At 49.8% G+C, this 19,956-nt stretch overlaps 1 protein-coding gene and 1 long non-coding RNA gene across 5 annotated transcripts; one reads left to right on the top strand and one right to left on the bottom strand.

Annotated features, from left to right (window-relative positions):
* Window positions 1–969: 969 nt before the first annotated feature.
* PPP1R35 (protein phosphatase 1 regulatory subunit 35) lies at window positions 970–19,418 on the bottom strand. 4 transcript variants are annotated; one of them, XM_072943213.1, is made up of 7 exons: window positions 19,281–19,418; window positions 11,851–11,950; window positions 10,429–10,700; window positions 1,877–2,477; window positions 1,544–1,796; window positions 1,327–1,463; window positions 970–1,220 (listed from the first exon to the last, which is right to left on the bottom strand). In XM_072943213.1, exons 4-7 carry the CDS (start codon window positions 2,312–2,314, stop codon window positions 1,047–1,049), a joined length of 1,002 nt encoding a protein of 333 aa, XP_072799314.1. In that variant the 5' UTR covers window positions 2,315–2,477; window positions 10,429–10,700; window positions 11,851–11,950; window positions 19,281–19,418; the 3' UTR covers window positions 970–1,046. The 4 variants fall into 4 exon arrangements, with proteins under 4 accessions (XP_072799314.1, XP_072799315.1, XP_072799316.1 ...); XM_072943214.1 differs by having other exon boundaries at window positions 10,429–10,521; XM_072943215.1 differs by lacking the exons at window positions 10,429–10,700; window positions 11,851–11,950 and having other exon boundaries at window positions 19,281–19,383.
* Window positions 2,119–2,784, top strand: LOC140687150 (uncharacterized). Its single transcript, XR_012061295.1, has 2 exons — window positions 2,119–2,208; window positions 2,416–2,784. It is a non-coding gene; the product is annotated as an uncharacterized lncRNA (long non-coding RNA).
* Window positions 19,419–19,956: the final 538 nt, after the last annotated feature.

The following is a 19,956-nucleotide window of genomic DNA, read 5'->3' as shown; positions in this document are numbered from 1 at the left end:
CACCTGTGTCTGGAGCATTCTCTTGGTGGGGGTGGGAATGGTACCTCCCACTAGAACCTCTCTCTCTGCCTAGACTAGTCTTAAGGAAGAGGTTTTTCTATGGTTGGGTTAGCATTGTTGAATGCTAGTGAGACTTACAAGTATACAGAACCCTAGGTCAGGGAAAGGGGTCATATTGTGAATTTTGATGTGAAACTAGGAGAGTCCATCTACCCTCCCCCCAAAAAAACCCACTGACAAAAATTTTTTGTGGGAACTTTGGGCAGAAGACTAGCTTTGGAAGAGTTAACAGTGGAGTTGAAGTGGAACCAGAAGAAGCGCTTGGACCAAGCCACCTACCTGCTCTGGGACCTACCACCCACCTTTTGTTTGTGCCTGCGGTGTGGAACCAGACTAATGGGCAATTTAATTAACAGGAAGCTCTTCTGCAGCTTGTCAAGTGTTCTGGAGCTTTGAACATTCATTCAGCAAATACTGAGTGCTCCTGGGTCAGGGGTATACAGATGGGCCAGGCCCTTAAATAAAAGGAGGTAATTTCCCTAACTAGGTGCTAGCAGCTGCCTTGTAGGCTCCTTGAGCCAGGTTTTGAGGAAAGGCTTTCCCCAAAGTGCAACATGTAGGTTGAGACCTACATGTTAGAGTGATCAGAAATAAGTCGTGGGGGTGGGGTACTGCTCAGTGGTAGAGCACACGATTAGCATGCACAAAGTCCTGGATTCAATCCCCAGTACCGCCATTAAAATAATAATAAAGTCGTGCAAGGAATATGTGATGTCATCAAAAAACAAAGGTGGTATCTGTGACTGAAGTCAGGGTAAGAGGTTGGGAGGGTATGTAAACCCGCCTTGGGCAGTGTTTTCTACTTCTCATCGCTACCAAGTTCCTTTAAAAGGGGGCCAAAACCTTGACTTCCTGGCAGCTTCCAACCTGAGGCTTTACCCTATCTTAAGGCTCCCAAGAAGAGTCCCATTTGTTAGCAAAACCACTTTATTCTGATAAATAGTTTAAACAAAAATATGAACTAGCAATCCAGGGAGCCGCCAAGTCTATGCTTCCCATCGTCTCAGTGTCCGATGCATGAGAAAAGTATCCTCTGAAGGGCGGGTCCGGAGTTGAAGCCGGAGAGGGGGCAAACCTTCCAGGGTCAGATGTGGAGATTCGTAAAATAATGTATCTGGATCACACAAAATGGTCATGTCTGGCCCAGGCCCAGGTGGCTCCTGTTGGAGCCCAAAGCAAGGTTACACTCGGGGAGGGGACAGAACCCGCGGCAGTGAGGGAGAAGGGGGAACGGGGTCGGGGGGGCCTCAAGCCCAGGTCCCTCACCTTTGGGAGCGGGGCTCGAGCCTGCGGCGGCAGAAGCGCCAATTTCTCCCTCAGCGCGGCGTTCAGAACCTGTTCCTCGGGTACCTGCAGGCTCACCAGGTCCCGGAAGAGCCGCTTGGAGCGCGGCACATTCAGCCCTGAGACCGCGGGAGGAGCGGAGGTGAGCGGAGCCTCTCGCCCCGACTCCCGCGCCCGGCCAGCCGCCTGCCCCCCTCACCCTCGGCCACGCTCTCCTCCAGGCCGCAGCGAGTCTGGAACGACTTTCTCAGCTGTTCCTCCACGGCCTTCGCGGCATCAAACTGTCCCCCGACTGCGGCCCGCGCGGCCTGCAGCTCGAGGCTCAGGGCCAGGCTGCTCTGTTGCGCGGGCGTCCCCAGGTCCTTCGGCGCCGCGCGCTTCTCGCTCGGTGGCGCGGCGGCCGGCGGCTGCTCGGACCGGACCGGGGAGGGCGGCGCCAGGCGGAAGCGGACCTGGGAGCAGAGAGCGGGAAGGTGAAGAGGTGGGCGCGGAGTCGTCAGCGGGCTGGCGACCAAGCCTTCCCCCAGCTCACCTGCCGCCCCTTGCGGGCCCCGCCCCGCCGGGCCGCCCGCCCCTTCCGCTGTCCCGGGCTGCGGGTGGGCAGCCCAGGGCTCTCTGACCGCGGGCTCAGGCTCAGGTCCAGACCGGGCTCGGGCACTGGGGCTGCGGAGTCCGGGGCGCGAGGTTCTGGGGGTGACCCTGGGGCCGCCAAGGCCTCGCCCCCTCCCACCGACTCTAGCTCTGACTTCTCACAGCCCATCATCTTGGAATGTACAGAAATGCGGGATCGCTGAGGGCCAAGGGTCGCAGGACTCGAACTGGCCACCTTTCCCCCGCCCCTCTCAGACGCCGCTACCGAAAACCGTACGCAAGGGGGCGGAGAGACAAGCCCTCGCCCCGCCCCATTGATGCTCCTAACCGTCATTTCCGTTCCTCCGCCCCCTGTCTCCCGGCGGGCTTCCGCCTGCATAACCTCGCCCCGCCTCTAGGCTGGGGTTTTAGAGCTGACACCCGGCGAAACCCTACGGGTCCTCATCAGGACCATTTCTCCTTCTGAAACCTGTGTTACAGCATCCTTGCCTGGTCGAATCGTCAACTGGCTTCTGCTGGAATCCGGAGTGTGTCAGCCCTTTCTGTTGGGGCACCAAATAGGACAGCTTTAACTTAACGATCCAGCGCCCCCGCGTCGGATCTCCCTACTCTATGCCTCCACAGCATCTCCAGGCTTTCGGTCATTCCTGAACTACGACCGGAGCCCCCCAACTATGAGTGGGGGTGTGGCTCGCTGACCCCAACCCCGGGCTCTGTCCTAGAACCCTGGGCGATCGTGGTTGGCCGAGCGGTGACTGCCTCATTCAGCCCTACGGCCTTTTGTGACTTTTTCCTCTTCGAGGGGTCCGTAAAATATTCATCTGTATAAACAATAAATGTTTATGTTGAGTACAGTTTTAAAAAAGAAAGGCTTTGTGGACATATCCTGGAACCCTGGACTGCAGGGCAAGAGACTGGAGCTCTCGCCGTTCCTGGGGGCAGGTCCTCTCAGTTCTGTGAGCCTCTTTCTTCTTGTGTAAAAAGTACTAACTTGGGTTCAACTCTCCTAAGGCTCTCCCAGAGTGGTTAATACTTAGTCAACAGACATGTTTGTGTGCCACTTTTCAGTTTCTTTTCACATCCTTTATCTTCTCAGGAAATGCTGTGGAAGATCAACAATGGATGGCGTTACCACATTTTAGAAAAAAAAAAGTTTTGAGGATCTCAGTGGTGAAACTAGAGGCTTTCCTGCTAGTCAGGAATAGGAAAGTACGCCCATTCCCTCCACTGCAGATCTTCTTGGACTTATGATAGGGTTATGTCGAGATAAATATATCCTAAAAGTCAAAAATGCATTTAATACAAATAACCTACTGAACATCATAACAGCCTACCTTAAATGTGCGGAGAACACTTACATTAGCCTATAGTTGGGCAGAACCATCTAACACAAAGCCTGTTTTATAATAAAGTGCTGAACACCTCATGTAATTTATTGAATACTGTGCTGAAAGTGTATGGGTACAGAATGGTTAGTGACTGCAAGGCTGACCAGAAGCTGCAGCTCACTGCCTCTGCCCAGTGTCATCACAGGAGCGTCCTGTACCACATACCACTAGCCCGGGAGAAAGATCAAAATTTAAAACTTGAAGTACAGTTTCTACTGAATGCTTATTGCTTTCACACCATCATAAAGTCGAAAAATTTTAAGTCAAACCATTATAAGGTCGGGGATCATCTGTATATACATTGTTTTGTATATCTGACTTTGGAAACGTGTATGTTTTACATGATTATATGATAAAAATTAATTTTAAAAACTCAGTCTCTAAAAGTTGAAAGTAAAAACGAATCTAAATGTATATCTAGTTGGTAGCCTAACTACACAGAAGAAAAGTCTTCTGAATGACTTGGAAACAAAGTAATTTAGCTATACATCCCAAAGATCTACCCTAAGGACAAAATTTACTACTATTAAAAAAAACTGCCATAAAATCTTAAATTGTATTCAGTAGTCATATTGTTGGGAATAGGTGAAAATGGGTAGGATAGAGCATAATTATTTTGATGTTATCTCAACTGGAATATTGGAATAGGAGAAAAGACATACAAATATAAACTCCCTGATGCTGTGCAAATTTCCTATATTAAATTTAGGATGTATCTTATTAACCCATGTTGTATTTTAGCTTAGTTTTTTAGCTTAATTTTTAAAGTATATACTAATTCTGTGCACTGAAAAGCCCTTAGAAACAATAATGGACCCAGTAAGCACCCCTGGCCCTCAGAATGTGGTAACTAATTCCATATCTCTGGGCATTTCAAAAACTATACACAAATGTTCATAGCAGCTTGATTCATAATGGCCAAAAACTGAAAACAACCCAATGTCCTTCAACAGGTAAAGAGTTAAACTGTGATTTACCCACACCATCAACTACTACTCAGCAATCAGATGGTGCACACTATTGATTCACACAACCACTTGAATGAATTGCCAGGTTATTACGCTGAGCAAAAAAGCCAACCCCCCAAAATTACACACTGTAGGGGAGGGAAATAGCTCAGTGGTAGAGCACGTTCCTAGCATGCACGAGGTCCTCAGTTCAATCCCCAGTACTTCTATTAAAAAAATAAAACATTTTTAAACACTTAACATGCTGAATGGTTCCATTTATACAACATTTTATAAATGACAAGAATTTAGAAATGGAAGACAGATTGCCAAGTGTCAGGGATGAAGTGGAAGAAGGGGAGGTGGTGGGAGGGAGCTGGGTGTGGTCATTAAAGGGTAGCACCAGAGTTTGTCTTTGGTGTTGAACTGCTCATTTCCCTTCCTGTGGTGGTGGATACAGGGACCTACACAAGTAATAAAATTATATAGAACTTAATACTAATACACACATTTGTACAAAACTGGAAAATGTGAATGTGATTGGTGGATTATGTGAATGTCAATATCCTGGTTGTCATAATATAGAATAGTTTTGCAAAATGTTACTGCTTTAGTCCATTCATGCTGCTATTCACAGAATACTATAGACTGGGTGGCTAAACAACAAAAATTGACTTCTCACAGTCCTGGAGGCTGTGAAGCCCAAGGTCAAGGCACTGGCGGATTCCATGTCTGATGAGGAACCACTTCCTGGTTCATGGATACCCATCTTGTCACAGTGTGCCCATATGGTGGGAGAGGCAAAGCAGCTCTCCCGGCTGTCTTTATAAGGGCACTAATCACCTAGTCACTTCCCAAAGGCTCCACTTCCAAATACCAACACACTGGGGATGAGATTTAAACATATAAATCTTCAGGGGACACAAATATTCATTTAGTCTATAGCAGTTATCATGGGGGAAGATGGGGGAAAGTGTACAAGGGATCTTTCTGAATTATTTCTTACAACTACATACAAATTTACCAAGATCTCAATAAAAATTTTAATTAAAAGTAATGTTGGGTTTGGGAAGAGGGGCAGTGTGTGAGGGTGGGTGTAGAGAGCAAACAAGATTAGCCAAGGGTGGAGGACTGTCGTAGCTGGGTGATGGGTCCATGGGGGTTATCATAATATTTTCTTTATTTATATATATACATTGGACTATTTGTATGATTAAAACTTTTGGGGTTGTCTTTTGTTTTTAGGAGGCTGAGATAGCTTTGGCACCCAGGAAGTGTTGGAGCTGAAACTTGAGACTTTGCCCCACCCACCCCACGCCCTGGCTGTGCTGATGGATAGAAAGGCCCTACTGAACCCTAGCTGTGAGTTCAGTAAACTCCATTCCTCAGACTTAAAATCTAGCCACTACCACTTCCCAGGCCCGGACACAGAGATAAAAATAAGCCATTCTGTTTGCCAGCTTATGTTATGGGCCTCCAGGAAGTGGAAAGTTCATCGAATGACTTTAAAGAAACAATATGAATATGAGGATGGGTGGGTGGGGGTGAGGGAGTGAGGGGTCTCAGTCCTGCCCCGACTCTTTCTAAGATTTTTTTTTTTTTTTTGGCTGGATCAGGCTGAGAGCTCTGGGATTGCTTTTCCTTAAAAAAAAAAAAAATTTCCCCCTTTAAGAAGTTACTACTAAATGAGGACGATTCCTTCTCTATCCTTAACTTTAGAGACTCCTCCTGGCAGTGTGTTCTAGAGCTGTACCCTCTTCTGCCAAAGATGGATTCCAATTACATGTCACACCAAACCAAGCCCTGACTGGGGGCAGCAGAAGGTGGGAAGGGGGAACCCAGGAGGAGGGAAGAGAGAAGAGAAATTGTAAATGTGGTCCAGGAACTGAGACCCCTCTACTCACAGCAAAGGAGGGGAGAATCAGAGAAGCTTCCCTGACCCTACTACCTGAGATTGCCAAGTGAGGGTGCCCATCCCCAGCCCTCATTAGCCAGCCCCTCCCTTTACTCTCCACGCTGGGGAGGTCCCACCCATCGCCCATCCAGGGGAGGGTGGGAGAGGAGAGAAAAGTGGATACTGAAGGAAGAGGGAAAGAGGCACCAGAAGACCCCCAGGAAGAGGTCATCCTCTAGGCTCTTAGGCTCTGTCTTGATGGGTTAGACCCACCAGGTAGTGAAGTTCCCTTTAGTCACCTGGGCCAGGCAACCCCAGATCTAGATCCTGGTTTGGGAAAGACAAGTCTAGGTGCTGGAAGGGATCATTCAGAGTCATCCCTAAGGTTCTGCTATGGGTGGGCTGATGTGGGTCAGGAGACAGGACAGGGTCAGAGGTCCTTCAAGGGACCATACTGCTGAGTAGCACTATGATGCATCCAGGGCAGTCATCCATGGTATGGCTGGGACCACGGCAGAGGGCAGCTAGGAAGGTCTGCCAGGGCTGAGGAGGCAGGGGAAGAGCAAAGGTTCTGTCCAGGAAGGCACCCTCCAATAGGGTCAAGACAAGTCAAAGAAATGAGGCAGCAAACCTCCACCACCCCATGTGCGGGGACCCCTCATCTCCCATCTCCCACTCCTGAATTGGCTGCTGCTTATGGGTCAACCCAGAGATACCCCCACACTGTGTTCCTATCACATGGGCGTGCTGGAAGCTGGGAGTGACTGACTTGAACTTCAACAGCTGTAACGCATCCCCCAGCTACACACACATCCAGGCTCTCAGCCCCAGTGTGCTTTCCCATCTACCGAATCTCAGGAGTTGGCGGGGTAAACCCGCACTGCTTCCCCACCCCCACAACCAGCAGAAGGTCAGGCCTGAGCCCACCACTCCTTAATCTCAGCCCAGAAAGAGCCCGAGATCCAGAGGGGAGGGCACAGGTCCAGGTGCAGGACAAAACGCTGACCCTGAGTCCCTTGGTCTGGCCCCTCTAGCAGCAAGGAAAGGAACAGGAGAGCCAGGAAGACACCCCTTATGTCTCAGTCTCCAGGGATATGGGATGAGGCCAGCTTCTGGGAGGAAGGAGAGCTGAGGGTAGGGAAGGTCTCATTCGGAAGATGTCACAGTGTGGGTTGGGTAGAAGAAGGAGAAATTGGATGAAGCCAGGAAAACAGAAAGAAATAGATTTCCAGGGTTGGAGGTGTAGAGAATTCAGTGGAACTGGAATCAGCAAAGGGGAGCGTATTGGACTGAGGGGTCCTGCGCTTGCTGGGGAAGGGATGTCTTTGATGTCAACGTGGGGAATAGAAGTTGGTGCCAGTTGGTTAGGGCTTAAAAGAGCCTGGGGAGAAGCTGGTCAAAAACCACTGTAAGAAAGGTGATAAAGGCAAGGTGAGCAAGGTGGGTGGAGTTAGAGCTGTTAAACACGTGGCTATAAACCAGGAAGATGGGGCCATGGGTAGGGAGAATTCAACTATGCAGGGGGACATGTGATAAACTGCTGGCCTTATCCTGGGGTACAGGTCCAGACAGATCTCTCCCTGGCAGGGAGTCAGGGCCTCAAAAAAATGGGATGGGGACAGTCTGTTACTCAGTGAGGGTGGGCACAGACGATATGCTGGGGACCTCAGGAGTGAAGGATGATTTTGTGGGAACCTCTAGATCAGACAAGGAGATGCTCGTGTGAGGTCCTTTCACGGCCCGAGCATGGCTAGTGGAAGAGAAGGATCAGAGTCCCTCGGACTCCACTCTCTGCAATAGCCCCAGCACCATCTGCCAAATGCCAATCCAACAGGAAGAGGCCAGGTAGGGGCAGGGGAAGGAGAGGAAGGGTGGGGCTGGAAGGGACGGGAAACAGAAAGTTGCCAGGTAGGAGTGAGAGGTGCCCTAGGCAGAGGAGAGATGGGAGTCAAGAGGGCAGAGACAAGGAACTGGGGGCTGACACATCATGAAGTGACCAACAGGTGGTGACCACGGTCCCCAGCAATAACCTCAGCTTGGGCAGCTGTACAGAAACTGAGGAGAGACCAGGGCTGGGGGTGAAAGGGAGAAGGCCCGAGAGGGAACTGAAGCTCTGAAGTCCTGCCTTGGTCCTGAGGCTGCAAGATTTCAAGATGGTGGAGAAGGAAACATGGCTTACAGCTCACTGGTACCCACAGCTGAGGCTGTGGGAAGCTTGGGTGGGGCAACAGGACTCTTCTCCCCCAAACTACTGGAACAAGGGGCCCCAGCCTCCACAGACCACCACTCTCCCTTGTCCAAAGCCCAAGCCAGCTCCCCAAACCCTCCCCCTTTATCTCAACCTGTATCTCTACCCCTACACTGTCCCCACCTCCCCCAAGCTGCCCTCAAGAGGTGCCCAGGCACAGACCGAGCCCTCTCCTAAAAACTGTAACACAGAGGGGATCTTAGAGCTCATGAGAAAATGGACCCAGGGTCACCAGCTGATAAGTACAGAGCCAGGACCTGAGCCCAGGGCACCAGCCTGCGTGGTGCCCCACCCTTCCTCTCCCCACACCCACTCTGCCACTGATGCTCAGACAAGGGGGTGGCCATGTTCCCCAGAGCCCAGCACAGGACCACCACAGGGAAAGAAAATAAATATTTGTCAAATAAGAGGAAACTACCTTTTTCAGGTTTTAAACACTATCCCTAATTCTGACAATCTGGGATATCAAGTGATATGATTTTTTTTAATTGGTCAAAATTTCTTTGAGAGTCCTTCCATTGAGAGGCAGGGTCTATGCCCCTCCCCTTGAATCTGATCAGACTTGTGAGTCAAGTGGGGCCTTCACTGAAACAATTCTGCTTCTGACAAGCCAACCACCCCCACTCGCTGGGAAGCGGAGCAGGAGAGAGGGCAGGTAGAGCCAGCCTTGGGGTAGCCCTGTTTAGGGTCCCCCATTGCTGGGTGGTCTCCTTTTGTTCTGTAAATTAAACAGCTCTCCTGGTAACCATCACTTTTCCTTCTTTGCCATAGCTGCCAGGGAGCTCAATGCTAAAATTTGGGCCAGACTGCAGTAACTGACCTTGGCCTAGGTTTCTAGCATGTTTAGCTCCTTCTATATTTTCAAAAATGAATATAACACTGTATCACAGGATTACTGGGAGGATTACAGGAAGATATATATCATCTTTCAGAACCTACTATCCCCTAGGGCTTGTGCTAGCTGCTTAAAACAAAACTCTGTGGTATTATTCCCATTCTGCAGATGGGGAAATATAGCCGCATACAGAGGCCAAGTGATTTGCTCAAAGTCACACAGCAAGCAGGTATAGGAAATGGACTACACTTGAATGCTTTTCTTAGATCTAAAAGATAATGCATGTGTGAGAGCACCTAAATCAACAATGGTTTCCTTCCTTCCACCTTCGGCCTCCCTCAGCCCATCTGAACACCCCTCAGCTGGAGCACTTCTCACCCTGCACTGGGACTATCAATTTACCCTCTCAATTGTGGGCTGGACTGGAGTGAATCACCTGTAAAATCGCCCCAGGCAGGACCTAGCACTCAGTAAATGTTTGCTGAGCGAATGAAACCTCACCACTGGTATTCCATCACTCATTTTAAAGCTTTCATTCATCCCACAAATAGGCACTGAGCACCTACTCTGAAGATCCAGGCACTGCAGTAAGTCCTCTGTGAACGTAACTTTGGTTAATCCTACCAATCACTGTGTGCTTGCTGTAAACAAAAAATTTAAAGGAGGAATCTAAAACAGTGGTTGTCAAACTCCAGCGGGTATCAGGATCTCCTGGAGGACTGCTGAACACAATGCTGTGCTCCCCTCTGTTTCTGATTCAGTACGTCTGTGGTGGGGCCCTAGAAACTGCATTTCTAATAAACACCCAGGAGATGCTGATGCTGCTGGCCGCTGGTCCACACTCTGAGAACCACAGCTAGTAAGTGGTGAGGCCTCAGTCTAAACCCAGGTCTGTCTAACTGCCCAGGCTCTTACACACAATCCCTAGTGCTTCTTAACCTGAGAGCAGAGCAAGTGGCATGAAGGAGGCCTTTAGCTAAGTTCTGTTTGCACAGCTTGGGGAGAAAGGCAGTCATCCCCTCTGGTCTTTCCTGCTGCCCCCGACCCTGACCCCAGGTGTGCCTGCCTGGAGGCTACTGAGAGTTATGGCCTAGAGCTGGTCCTGAGACCCTTCCTCCTACTTCTCAACTCCTCTCCTGGCTGATTCCCACGACTCATAAGATTAAGTGATCAACACTTACCTGTGTATTTGGGGGAAGGCTGGTGTAATGATGATCTGCCAAAGATGTCAGGTCCAATCCCAAGTTTTTTTAAAAGAGGGAAGCAGCAGGAGACTTGATACAGAAGAAAAAGGGACAGTGTGACAAAGGCAGAGATTGGAGTGGTGCGCCCACCAGAGGCTGGATGACGCAGGAACGGATTCTCCTCTAGAGGTCTGGAAGGGAGCACAGCTTTGCTCACACCTTGATTTCAGCTCAGTGAAACTGATTGCCAACTTCTGGTTTCCAGAACCCTGAGAGAATGAATTTCTGTTGTTTTCAGCCACCAAGTTGGTGGAAATTTGTTACAGCAGCTCCAGAACACTCATACAGCTGGGGGAAAGGTCTGGGCCGCACCTCAGGCTCAGTCCACTGTGTCCCCCAGGATCTCGCTCACACCTTCACCTCGGTGGCACTCTGTCCCTAGGGGGCTGGGATTGGAGGCCCTGTGGTGGGAAGGATCTAGCCATGAAGGACTATTTCTTCCTTTGAAGGCTTCTCCAGGCTCCAGGGAGTTGCCAAGGGAAACTGGGGTGAAGGCAGGAGGAGAAAGGGTGGGCATGGTGGGAGACAGGTGTTGGAGGCATTGGGGAAGGGAGCCTGGTGTTGGGATTACAGAGGATGACTAGGTGCAGGTCGCTCTGTCGGGGGAGAAGGAAGGGGAAGCCATGACAGCACAGGGGTTGGGGTGACTGTGGAGAGGTCCTGTTGTGTGACAGACCTTCCCTGATGGGGAAGGTCTATGTTCAGTCATGCCCATCTGGTGGCCTCCAAGATCTTAAGGTTCTAGGGGTGGCCACACGGCTGGTTACCAATCATGCTCAGCAAGTGCACGGTTGCCATGGCAACCAGGACAGGTGCTCAGGAAACCGAGACCTTAGACACAGAGTCTGAGGAAACCTAGGCTGCTGGCAGAGCCTTAGGAATTGAGACCTAGGCCCCCACACACACGGTGTCAGTCCTTCAACCTGAGAAAATCCCCAGTGCCCAGTAGATTCCCCGCTGGCATCCCAGGCAGAAGAAAGGCTGTTACTCTGGCAACAAAGGGTTGAGGCTGGGTTGGTTTGGGGCCAGAAAGATAGAGGGGACTGCAGGCAGGGTCTGGGTAGCCCAGAAGAAAGTGAACTTGGTGGACACCTGGGTACCAGTTTTTCTGCCCAGAGAGTGTGTGAAGAGAGGACAGAGAAACCCACTCATCATGTGGTCCTGACCGCTCTTTCCTTCACATTAGGAGTGGAAGTTCCCCTGACTTTGTTCTGGCTCCAGAGAGAGTTTTCTGGATAGATCACCTGGGACTAGCAGAAAGGAGGATACTTGGATGCCACAGGAAGAGCAGGAGAGAGGCAGGACCACCAGGTCCTGAGAGGAGAAAGGAGAGGTGGTATCACACAGGTGCTCAGGTACCTTGTCAGTGCTGCCTGGAGGTTTTGCCCAGATAGATCCCAGACAGAAGCCAGTCCTTAGGGTCAGGGACGCACAGATCAAGCCACAGCTGTTGACGGGGCTGGGGGTTGAGAAGCACATTTCAGTGGTGTGGTGAGGAAAGTAACAAATCTAGGTGGGCTGTTAGGGCTGAGGTGTCCCACCTGTGACTTCCTGCTCCTGTCATCTTCAGACCCGGGTTTCTCCCTTGTCACCAACTCCCACATTTGCAGAGTGAGCCTACGTCAGGGGGTCGGCAGCCTCTTGGGGCCGTGTGCATTCTCCTCTGCCTCTCCTCACTGGCTCCTGGGCCTTAAAGGTCCTCTTGGGGAAGAGAGCACAGCCTGGAGAGGGAGCACAGTAGGGGAGCCACAGACAGGACCCCAAAGGGAGGGAGTCTGAACCTTGAAGCCAATGCTGAAGTCATCAAGTGGGCAGGTCAACATGGATGGACCTTGAAGGCATTATGCTAAGTAAAATAAGTCAGACAGAAAAAAACAAATATTGTATGATCTCACTTAAATGTAGAATAATAACAGTAATAAAACGAACTCATAGATACAAAGGACAGATTGGTGGTTGCCAGAGGTGGGACGACAGGGGATGGGCAAAATGGGTGAAGGTGGTCAAAAGGCACAGATTTCCAGTTATAAAATAAACACGTCCTGGGGATGTCATGTACAACATGGTGACTATAGTTAATAACACTGTATTGTATATTTGAAAAATAATAAAATAACAGTTAAAACAATTTTTGCAAAGAAGAATAAAGTGGGAAGAATCACGCTACTCAATGTTAGGGCTCATTACAGTAATCAAGAGAGGGAGGTATTAGCAAGGGACAGACACACTGATCAATGGGACAGACAGAACAGAGAACTCAGAAATTAGATCCACAGACCCACACAGATATGCCCAACTGATTTTTGACAAAGGCCCAAAAGGAATTCAGTGACAAAAGGATGACCTTTTCAATAAATGGTGCTGGAACAATTGCACATCCATAACCAAAAAAAAATGAATGTTGCCCTAAATCTCATACCTTATACAAAAATTAACTCCAAATATATCAGAGACTTCAAACAACAAAGTCTTACTGTATAGCACAGGGAATTATATTCAATATCTTGTAGTAACCTATAATGAAAAAGAATATATATATGTGTGTGTATAACTGAATCACCGTGCTGTACACCAGAGACTGACACAACATTGTAAATCGACTATACTTCGATTTTAAAAAACGTACCACAGACTTCAGTGTAAAATTAGAAAATGCAGGGGAAAAAATAGACAAAAATCTTCAGAACCTACGGCTAGGGGAAGAGTTCTTAGACTTGACACCAAAGACGCAACCCATAAAAGGAAAACTTGATAAATTGGACCTCATCAAAATAAAAAATTTATACTTTGTGAAAGACCCTGCCATGAGAAAGAAATGACAGCTATAGACTGGGAGAACATATTTGGAAATGATATCTCCAACAAAGTACTTATATATATCTAGAATATTTTTTTAAACTTGCAAAACTCTAAAAACAACAACAAACAATCCAATTAAAATACAGGCAAAACACACAAACAGACATTTCACTAAAGAGGATATACAGATGGCAATTATCTGAACACACATGAAAAGATGTTCAACAGCATTAGCCACTAGGAACATGCAAATTAAAACCAGAATGAGATATCACTGGACACCTGTCAGAATGGCTAAAATAAACAACAGTGATAACAGCAAATGCTGGTGAGGATGTGGAGTAATTGGATAACTCACACACTGATGGCAGGAACGTAAAATGGTCCAGCTGCTCTGGAAAAGAGTATGGCAGTTTCTTACAAAATGAAACATGCACTTAGCTTATGACCGATCCATTGCACCCTTGGGCATGAAATGAAAACTTACACAAAAATCTTCTGTACACAAATGTCCCTACAAGCTTTGTTTGTAAGAGCCCCCAAATGTCCTTCAATGGCTGGTTAAACAAACTGTGGATCATCCATACCTTGGAATACTGCTCACCAATAAAACATGGTGGGGGAGGGTATAGCTTAGTGGTAGAGTGTACGCTTAGAATGCGCAAGGTCCCAGTTTCAATCCCCAGTAAGTACCTCCGTTAAAATAAGTAAGTAAATAAGTAATCCTAATTCCCTCTTCCCCCACCAAAACGAAAACGAAAACAAAAAATGACCGTGCTTCTGATACACGCAACAACTTGGATGAATTTCAAGGGAATTATGTTGTATGAAAATAAAGGCAACCCCAAAAGGCTATCAACTCTACAACTCCACTTATATAACTCCACTTATATTCTTGAAATGACAAAATTATAGAAAGGGAAAACAGGTTAGTAGTTGCCAAAAGTTAGGGAGGGGAGAGGGGAAGAAGCGGTGAAGGCTATCAAAGTGCAGCACAAGATATCCCTCTGATGGAATTGTTCTGGATCTTGTATGTGGCAGTGGTGGTCACAAATCTACAAGTCATAAAATTACAGGGAACTAAATATGCACACACAGGCACACACAAATAAGGACATGTAAAATGGGTGAAATCTGAATAAGGTCAGTGGGTTGCATTAATGTCAGTTTTGTGGTGGTGAAATTGTACTATAGTTATGCAAGATGTTATCACTGAAGGAAACTGGATGAAGGGTGCACAAGAGCTCTGTATTATTTTGGACGATTGCATGTAAATCTACATTATTTCAAAATAAAAAGTTAAAAAAAAAAGAAAACAGAGGACTGTGTTAAAATATTTGCCACTCATAAAGGGCTAATGTCCTTTACATAAAAAGAACTTCTAGACATCAAAGGAATAATAGCAAATCCAAACATGTATACAGCATGTAATATGTGGCAAGTACTATTCTAAGTTTTTTGGATGCATTAACTCATTAAATCCTCACATTAATCCTATGTCCTCTCCATTTTACAGGTGAGGCACTAAGGCACAGAGAGTTAAGAACTGGCCCAGGGCCATACAGCTAGTAAGTGGTAGAGCCAGGATTCAAAGCCCAGCAGTCTGGCTTTAGAATGAAAGCTCTTAAACGCCATATGAAAATCTGTGGGTCTCTAGAAAAGACCCACAGCCCAGGACAAAGTTGTCAGCACATATAAACAATAAAGGAAAAACAAATGGGTCCGAAACTTAAAGGAGAGGAGAGAAAACTGCAGAAGGGTGGTGCAGACCTCCCCGTACCCCAGGCACCAGCGTTTTCAACGGCCTCACTGCCCCAGCTTGGGCAAGCCCAGCCCATGCCACACCTCATTGCACAAGGTGCAGACTCCTCCTTCAACACAAAATGACCAAGCCACGCCTTCCAACACCTGCGTCTCTAGAGCCACCCGCTCCAGGAGGCACTGAGGGAAACGGAAACGGGCAGAAGGCCATGCCTCCGCTTTCACGTGGAGACAGACACTGCCTCCCAGGTGAGCTGGGAGACAGGTGTGGGGCAGACGGGCTCAGCTTCTGAAAACAAAGAGGACTGAGAATGGAAGAGGAGGCCCCCTGTCTTAGTCCATCTCCCCCTTGGAGATTTTGTCAGCTGTCTGCCCAGTCCCCCAGACTGACCCAGTGAGCAGACTGGCAGCTCCAGCACGGAATGGGCAGTTCTGCAAATCTGGCAGCAATGACCCAGGGGACAAAGGACTCAGTATGAGGCCACCACCAGCAATACCTGCTCCCAGGCCTGCAGCCTTCCTGGTCCCTTGGGAAAGCTCTAGCCCTCTGAGTCCCCCAGGTGCTCCCCTCCCATCTCCCTCCTCCCCAAGGCCTGGTGAACAATGGCCATGTCTTGGGGTTGGGGGCAGGGCAGACAAAGGAAGCTAGCCCCACAACAGTCCTAGAGACTAACATCTCATTTGACAGGCGACTTCTTCCCTCAGGCAGAACGTAGAGAATACCAGCCGTACCATCCTACAGTGTTTTCCTCCGATTAATCTCAGTTCTGGGCGGGGAGGGTATAGCACAGTGGTAGAGTACGAGCTTAGCATGCACAAGGTCCCAGGTTCAAGACCCAGTACCTCTATTAAAAATAAATGAATAAAAACCTAATCACCTCTATTAAAAATCTCAGTCCTGCTACTGCGAGGAAAGCAGGAACAAGTTAAAATATAACTGCAGAGACCCACAGGTTCACTCAGGCGTCTGTGTACTTCCCGCTGTACACGCACCCTGACTGCATGTCTGAATCACTCTGAGGCCAAGGCCTCCATGCCTGTGCCCACCCCGCGACAAGGCTGGCTCTCCTCTGCAGGGCTCCAATACAAAAGTGGATGAGGCCGAAGGGGAGGGAAGAACATGGGTAGAAAGAAGATCTGGTGTCCAGGACTGGGACTTTGTCTCTGGGTTCAAAGGCTTAAACCGAGAATATTTCACCCCGGTCAACTATCTCTGTGGCAGCTTTGAACTGTCAGGAAGCCGAGCTGAGGGAGTTGGAGGCACCATGCGTCCCCAACCCTGAAGAGTGTGCAGTGGATAAGGAAGCACTGGGCCCAACTGGAGCCCCTGGACCCTGGCAGGGTGCAGATTGCATCACTATTTTTGAAGAGCCTCCGAGGAAGGAAAGGGACTCAGTGGAGTCCCGCAGTAAAGTGATACCAATATTGAGACCAAGACCAGGGTCGCCTGACTGTCTCAAGTGCTCGTCCTGCTCCTCACTGCACAACACATTCTTTGCCACTTCCAAAAGTGGCGTCCCCTCCATGAGACAGCTGTTTGGAGGGTGCACCCCACACACAAGGTGAAGGTTTACCTTCTGGTTCACTCAGCACTGTCTGAGGCCATGGAGAGAGTAATCATAACCCGCAGATCACAACCACTCGCACAATAACAGCAGCTCACATTTACGGAGTCCTTCTGGTATGCCGGGCACCGTCTCCCTGACCTTCATGACAGACCTAGGTAGGACACGGATACTACTACCATGCCCACTTTACAAATGAGAAAACCGAGGCTCAGAGAGGTTAACCAATTTACCCAAGCTTACACATCCCGGAAGTGTTAGTTTAAACCACTTCCCATGCTCTTAACTACTGCATTCCACTGCTGCTACCCAAGTATACTGGTAAACAAATCAGTATGATAACTTCAGATCCTGCTAAGTACTATGAAAATATAAAGCATGGTGAGAGATAGAGGACGATCTTGACAGCGGCTGTCTCCCAATCTCTAGGCCAGGTGGTCAGGGAAAGAGTCCACGAAGATGTAATGACATCTGTGCAGACTCCAGAGGGGCAAGGAACCCTCCATGCCAAGATCTGAGAGAGGGGCATTTTAGACATAGGGGACAGTTTGGTTTTTTCCCAAGGGTGATGGAAGGTTTAAGCAGGGGAGTGACAGGTTTTGCTCTGTGATGAATAGATTGTAGGGGGATTCCTAGGGGAAAGCAGAAGAGATCTGAAATTTTCAGGAAATCTGATGATGAAAGGGGAGAGGGGAGAGGGGGCAGGACTGAGAATAGAGTAGGAGGACCTGTGACCAGCACTCTTCCTTGCTCCCCACGCTCCCAGGGCCCGCCCTCTCTAATAGGATAGGTGGGTTTTGAAAATAAAGACTCCTGGCCTCAGTTGGGCTCACCCATAGTCTTACCACTTCTGCCCCGTGGAGTCCAGCAGCCTTGGGGGAGGGGAAGTGCCTGGGGTCTGACGGGGACAGAAGGGGAAGGTGTCCAAGACGGGATTTTTGCTCAAGTTTGTCATCAGGAGGCAGATTTCCCCAGGGGTCACACTGTCCCTCACTGCTCTCTACCAGAAAGGGCTGGGTGGGTAAGATTCCTCCCCGAACCATCACCACAAATCTCCACCCCAGGAGAGCCTATGTTTTCCTCCCAGTTGGGAAGTTCTTCCTCACTTCCCAACACAGGCCTTCTCCAGGGCTCTGGACTGGATTACTTAGGATGGGGAGAAAGATGGCTACCTGGGTGCACTGAGAAACTTAGGACAGGCAAGTTCTGTGGACTTTCCCCCTCCACCCTGGCCCTTTGTCTCTCCCACGTCTCCTGCCCCCGCTTGGCCAAGCCCAGACAAGACTCCATCATGCCTGGGGAGCAAGAGATGGTGGGAGGTGCCAGCAGCTCCCTGGGCTGCGGAGCTGCTGGCTGAACTCACCTTCTTTCTTTCCTCCCCTCCTGTTCCCAAGATGCTGAAGAAGCCAAAGAAGAATGGGAGCAGTATTCCTTCTCCTAAGCCCACAGCCTCAAGCCCATTGGTTCCTGAATCTGTTGCTACTTGCAAGGCTATTTACCAGTGACCCTCAGGGCGGCTCAGCCTTCACACTGCCCTACCCAACTCTCACTGAAATCTTAGGTCCCCAAGGAAGAAGAGCACACCTCTAAGGGCTTGGAGGGGCTGATTCTGGATCTGAGGCAGTAAGGCCATACTCCATAGCCCTGGGAGCCATTAAACCCCCAGGCTTCCTGGGACACTGACCCTGCATTGCCTGTTTGGTCCCAGAAAAGTTCCTGACACATTATGGAAATGTGGTGAATAAATGGTGACCGAAAGTCCCAGAATTGAGCCCCTGTGTATTAGAATGTTTTGAGACCCTGCCTGGCTTCAGGTTAAACTCAGGACAGATTCCTAGAGAAGGAATGGAACACCTGCTACAGCGTGTGTGTGTGTGTGTGTGTGTGTGTGTGTGTGTGTGTGTGTGTGTGTGTGTGTGTGTGTGTGTGTGTGTGTGTAATGTGTATGTAGCATGTCCTGTGTGAGCAAGGCTCATTTGTTTGATGGATGAAAGCTGCACAACCATAAACATGACCTTCCTGTCCCTCAGTTTTAAAAAATGGAAGTGATAATTCTTCATCAGAAAGCCATTGTGTGAGAATTACTTAGAACAAAACACAAACGTAGTCTCAGCAGGTGGTGGATGATGTTGCCCTGTGGTGTACAGCCAACAGGCTCAGGGTAGCAGAGCTGTAGGGTGTAGGGCGGGGCAGCCCCCATGCTGCTCCGGGCTTTGGGGATAAGCCACCCCAAATCCCAGCAGTGGGGCCCAACTCGGCCAGAGCTGCGGGTGGGAGAGAGACGGGGGGTGGGGGGTGGGGGAGAGTTTGCTAAATTCTCTAATGTACTGAGTCCTTCCAGCAAACCATCCCTGTTGCTCCTCACTGGCCCTCAGCTTCACCAGCGCCCACAGCCTGCTACTCAAACTAACGTCTGGGAGCAAGACCCAGCAGCACACTCATCCCTCCTCCGCTCCCGGGGCCTCTGCTGCCCCCTAGGCTCGGTCCTGATGCCAACGCTCGCTCCTCCCCACACCTCCAAGCTTTATGAACTCTGACATCCCCCAATTTTGCCGTCTTGTGAAATAGCTCTGCTTTTCCTTGGAGAGCCACCTCTGCGCCTCTGCGTAGCCTGGCAAGAGGTCAGGCTAAGCCAGAGAGGGGCTTGCGGCTCCACGGTCTCACCTCGTGTTGACGCCCGCCCCCGAAACTTCCTCCAGATCGCCAGCGTCTCACGCCCGTCCGCTGGTCCCACGGGGCCAGACGAATATCCTTCCGATTCCTCCGACCGCGACCCCAGGGCCCCCGCCCTCGCCTTCTGCCCCGCGGCCCCGCCCCGCCGCCGGGAACCCTGGGAGGTGTAGTTTTTGGCCGCTCTCGGCGGGGGCGGGGCTCGCACGGCCTGATGAGTGTCGGCGGCCGCCACGTGGAAGACACTGACCCTCTCCATGGCTGAGCCCCAGAGCGCCAGAGAGGCCGGGCAGTGGGTTGGCTTCGGAGACGAAGTTTCCAGCGAGGTCTTGTTCGCCGTGGGGTCTTGGACAAGTCCCGTAACATCTACAACAGTCTGTTACAGGATTTCCAGGGAGAGCGCGGGCTCGGCACCTGGTACCCAACCAGTGAACCGGTGCTGATGCTGTCGTGACTGGCTGGGTTGATTGGCCAACGGCAGTTCGGCCCCTAGAAGTGTGCGTGAGCCCAAAGCCTGGCCATTTGACCCTCCCCGCCACCCCCACCCCACCCCCCCAACAGCAGGCGCAGAAGTTACTCCCATTCATATCTGGGCCACCACCTCAGGTGCTCCTCCCTGTCCCACCCAAGTTCCCCTGCTTGCCTCTGGCCATCCACAAACACACTCTAC

This window comes from Vicugna pacos, chromosome 18 (genome assembly GCF_048564905.1).
Source record: "Vicugna pacos chromosome 18, VicPac4, whole genome shotgun sequence".
NCBI classification, from domain to species: Eukaryota; Metazoa; Chordata; class Mammalia; order Artiodactyla; family Camelidae; genus Vicugna; species Vicugna pacos.
The sequence above is the reverse complement of the archived record's forward strand: the minus strand, read 5'-3'. Positions and strand labels throughout refer to the sequence as shown.

Bases quoted from the DNA above. Each gene is read 5' to 3' on its own strand.
- PPP1R35 (XM_072943213.1), bottom strand. From the start codon at position 2,314: ATGCAGGCGGAAGCCCGCCGGGAGACAGGGGGCGGAGGAACGGAAATG. The intron at 1,464-1,543 runs GTGAGGGGGGCA...CCGCGGTCTCAG, and splicing joins GGAGGAGAGCGTGGCCGAGG to GGCTGAATGTGCCGCGCTCC. The intron at 1,221-1,326 runs GTGAGGGACCTG...GGGCTCCAACAG, and splicing joins CTCGAGCCCCGCTCCCAAAG to GAGCCACCTGGGCCTGGGCC.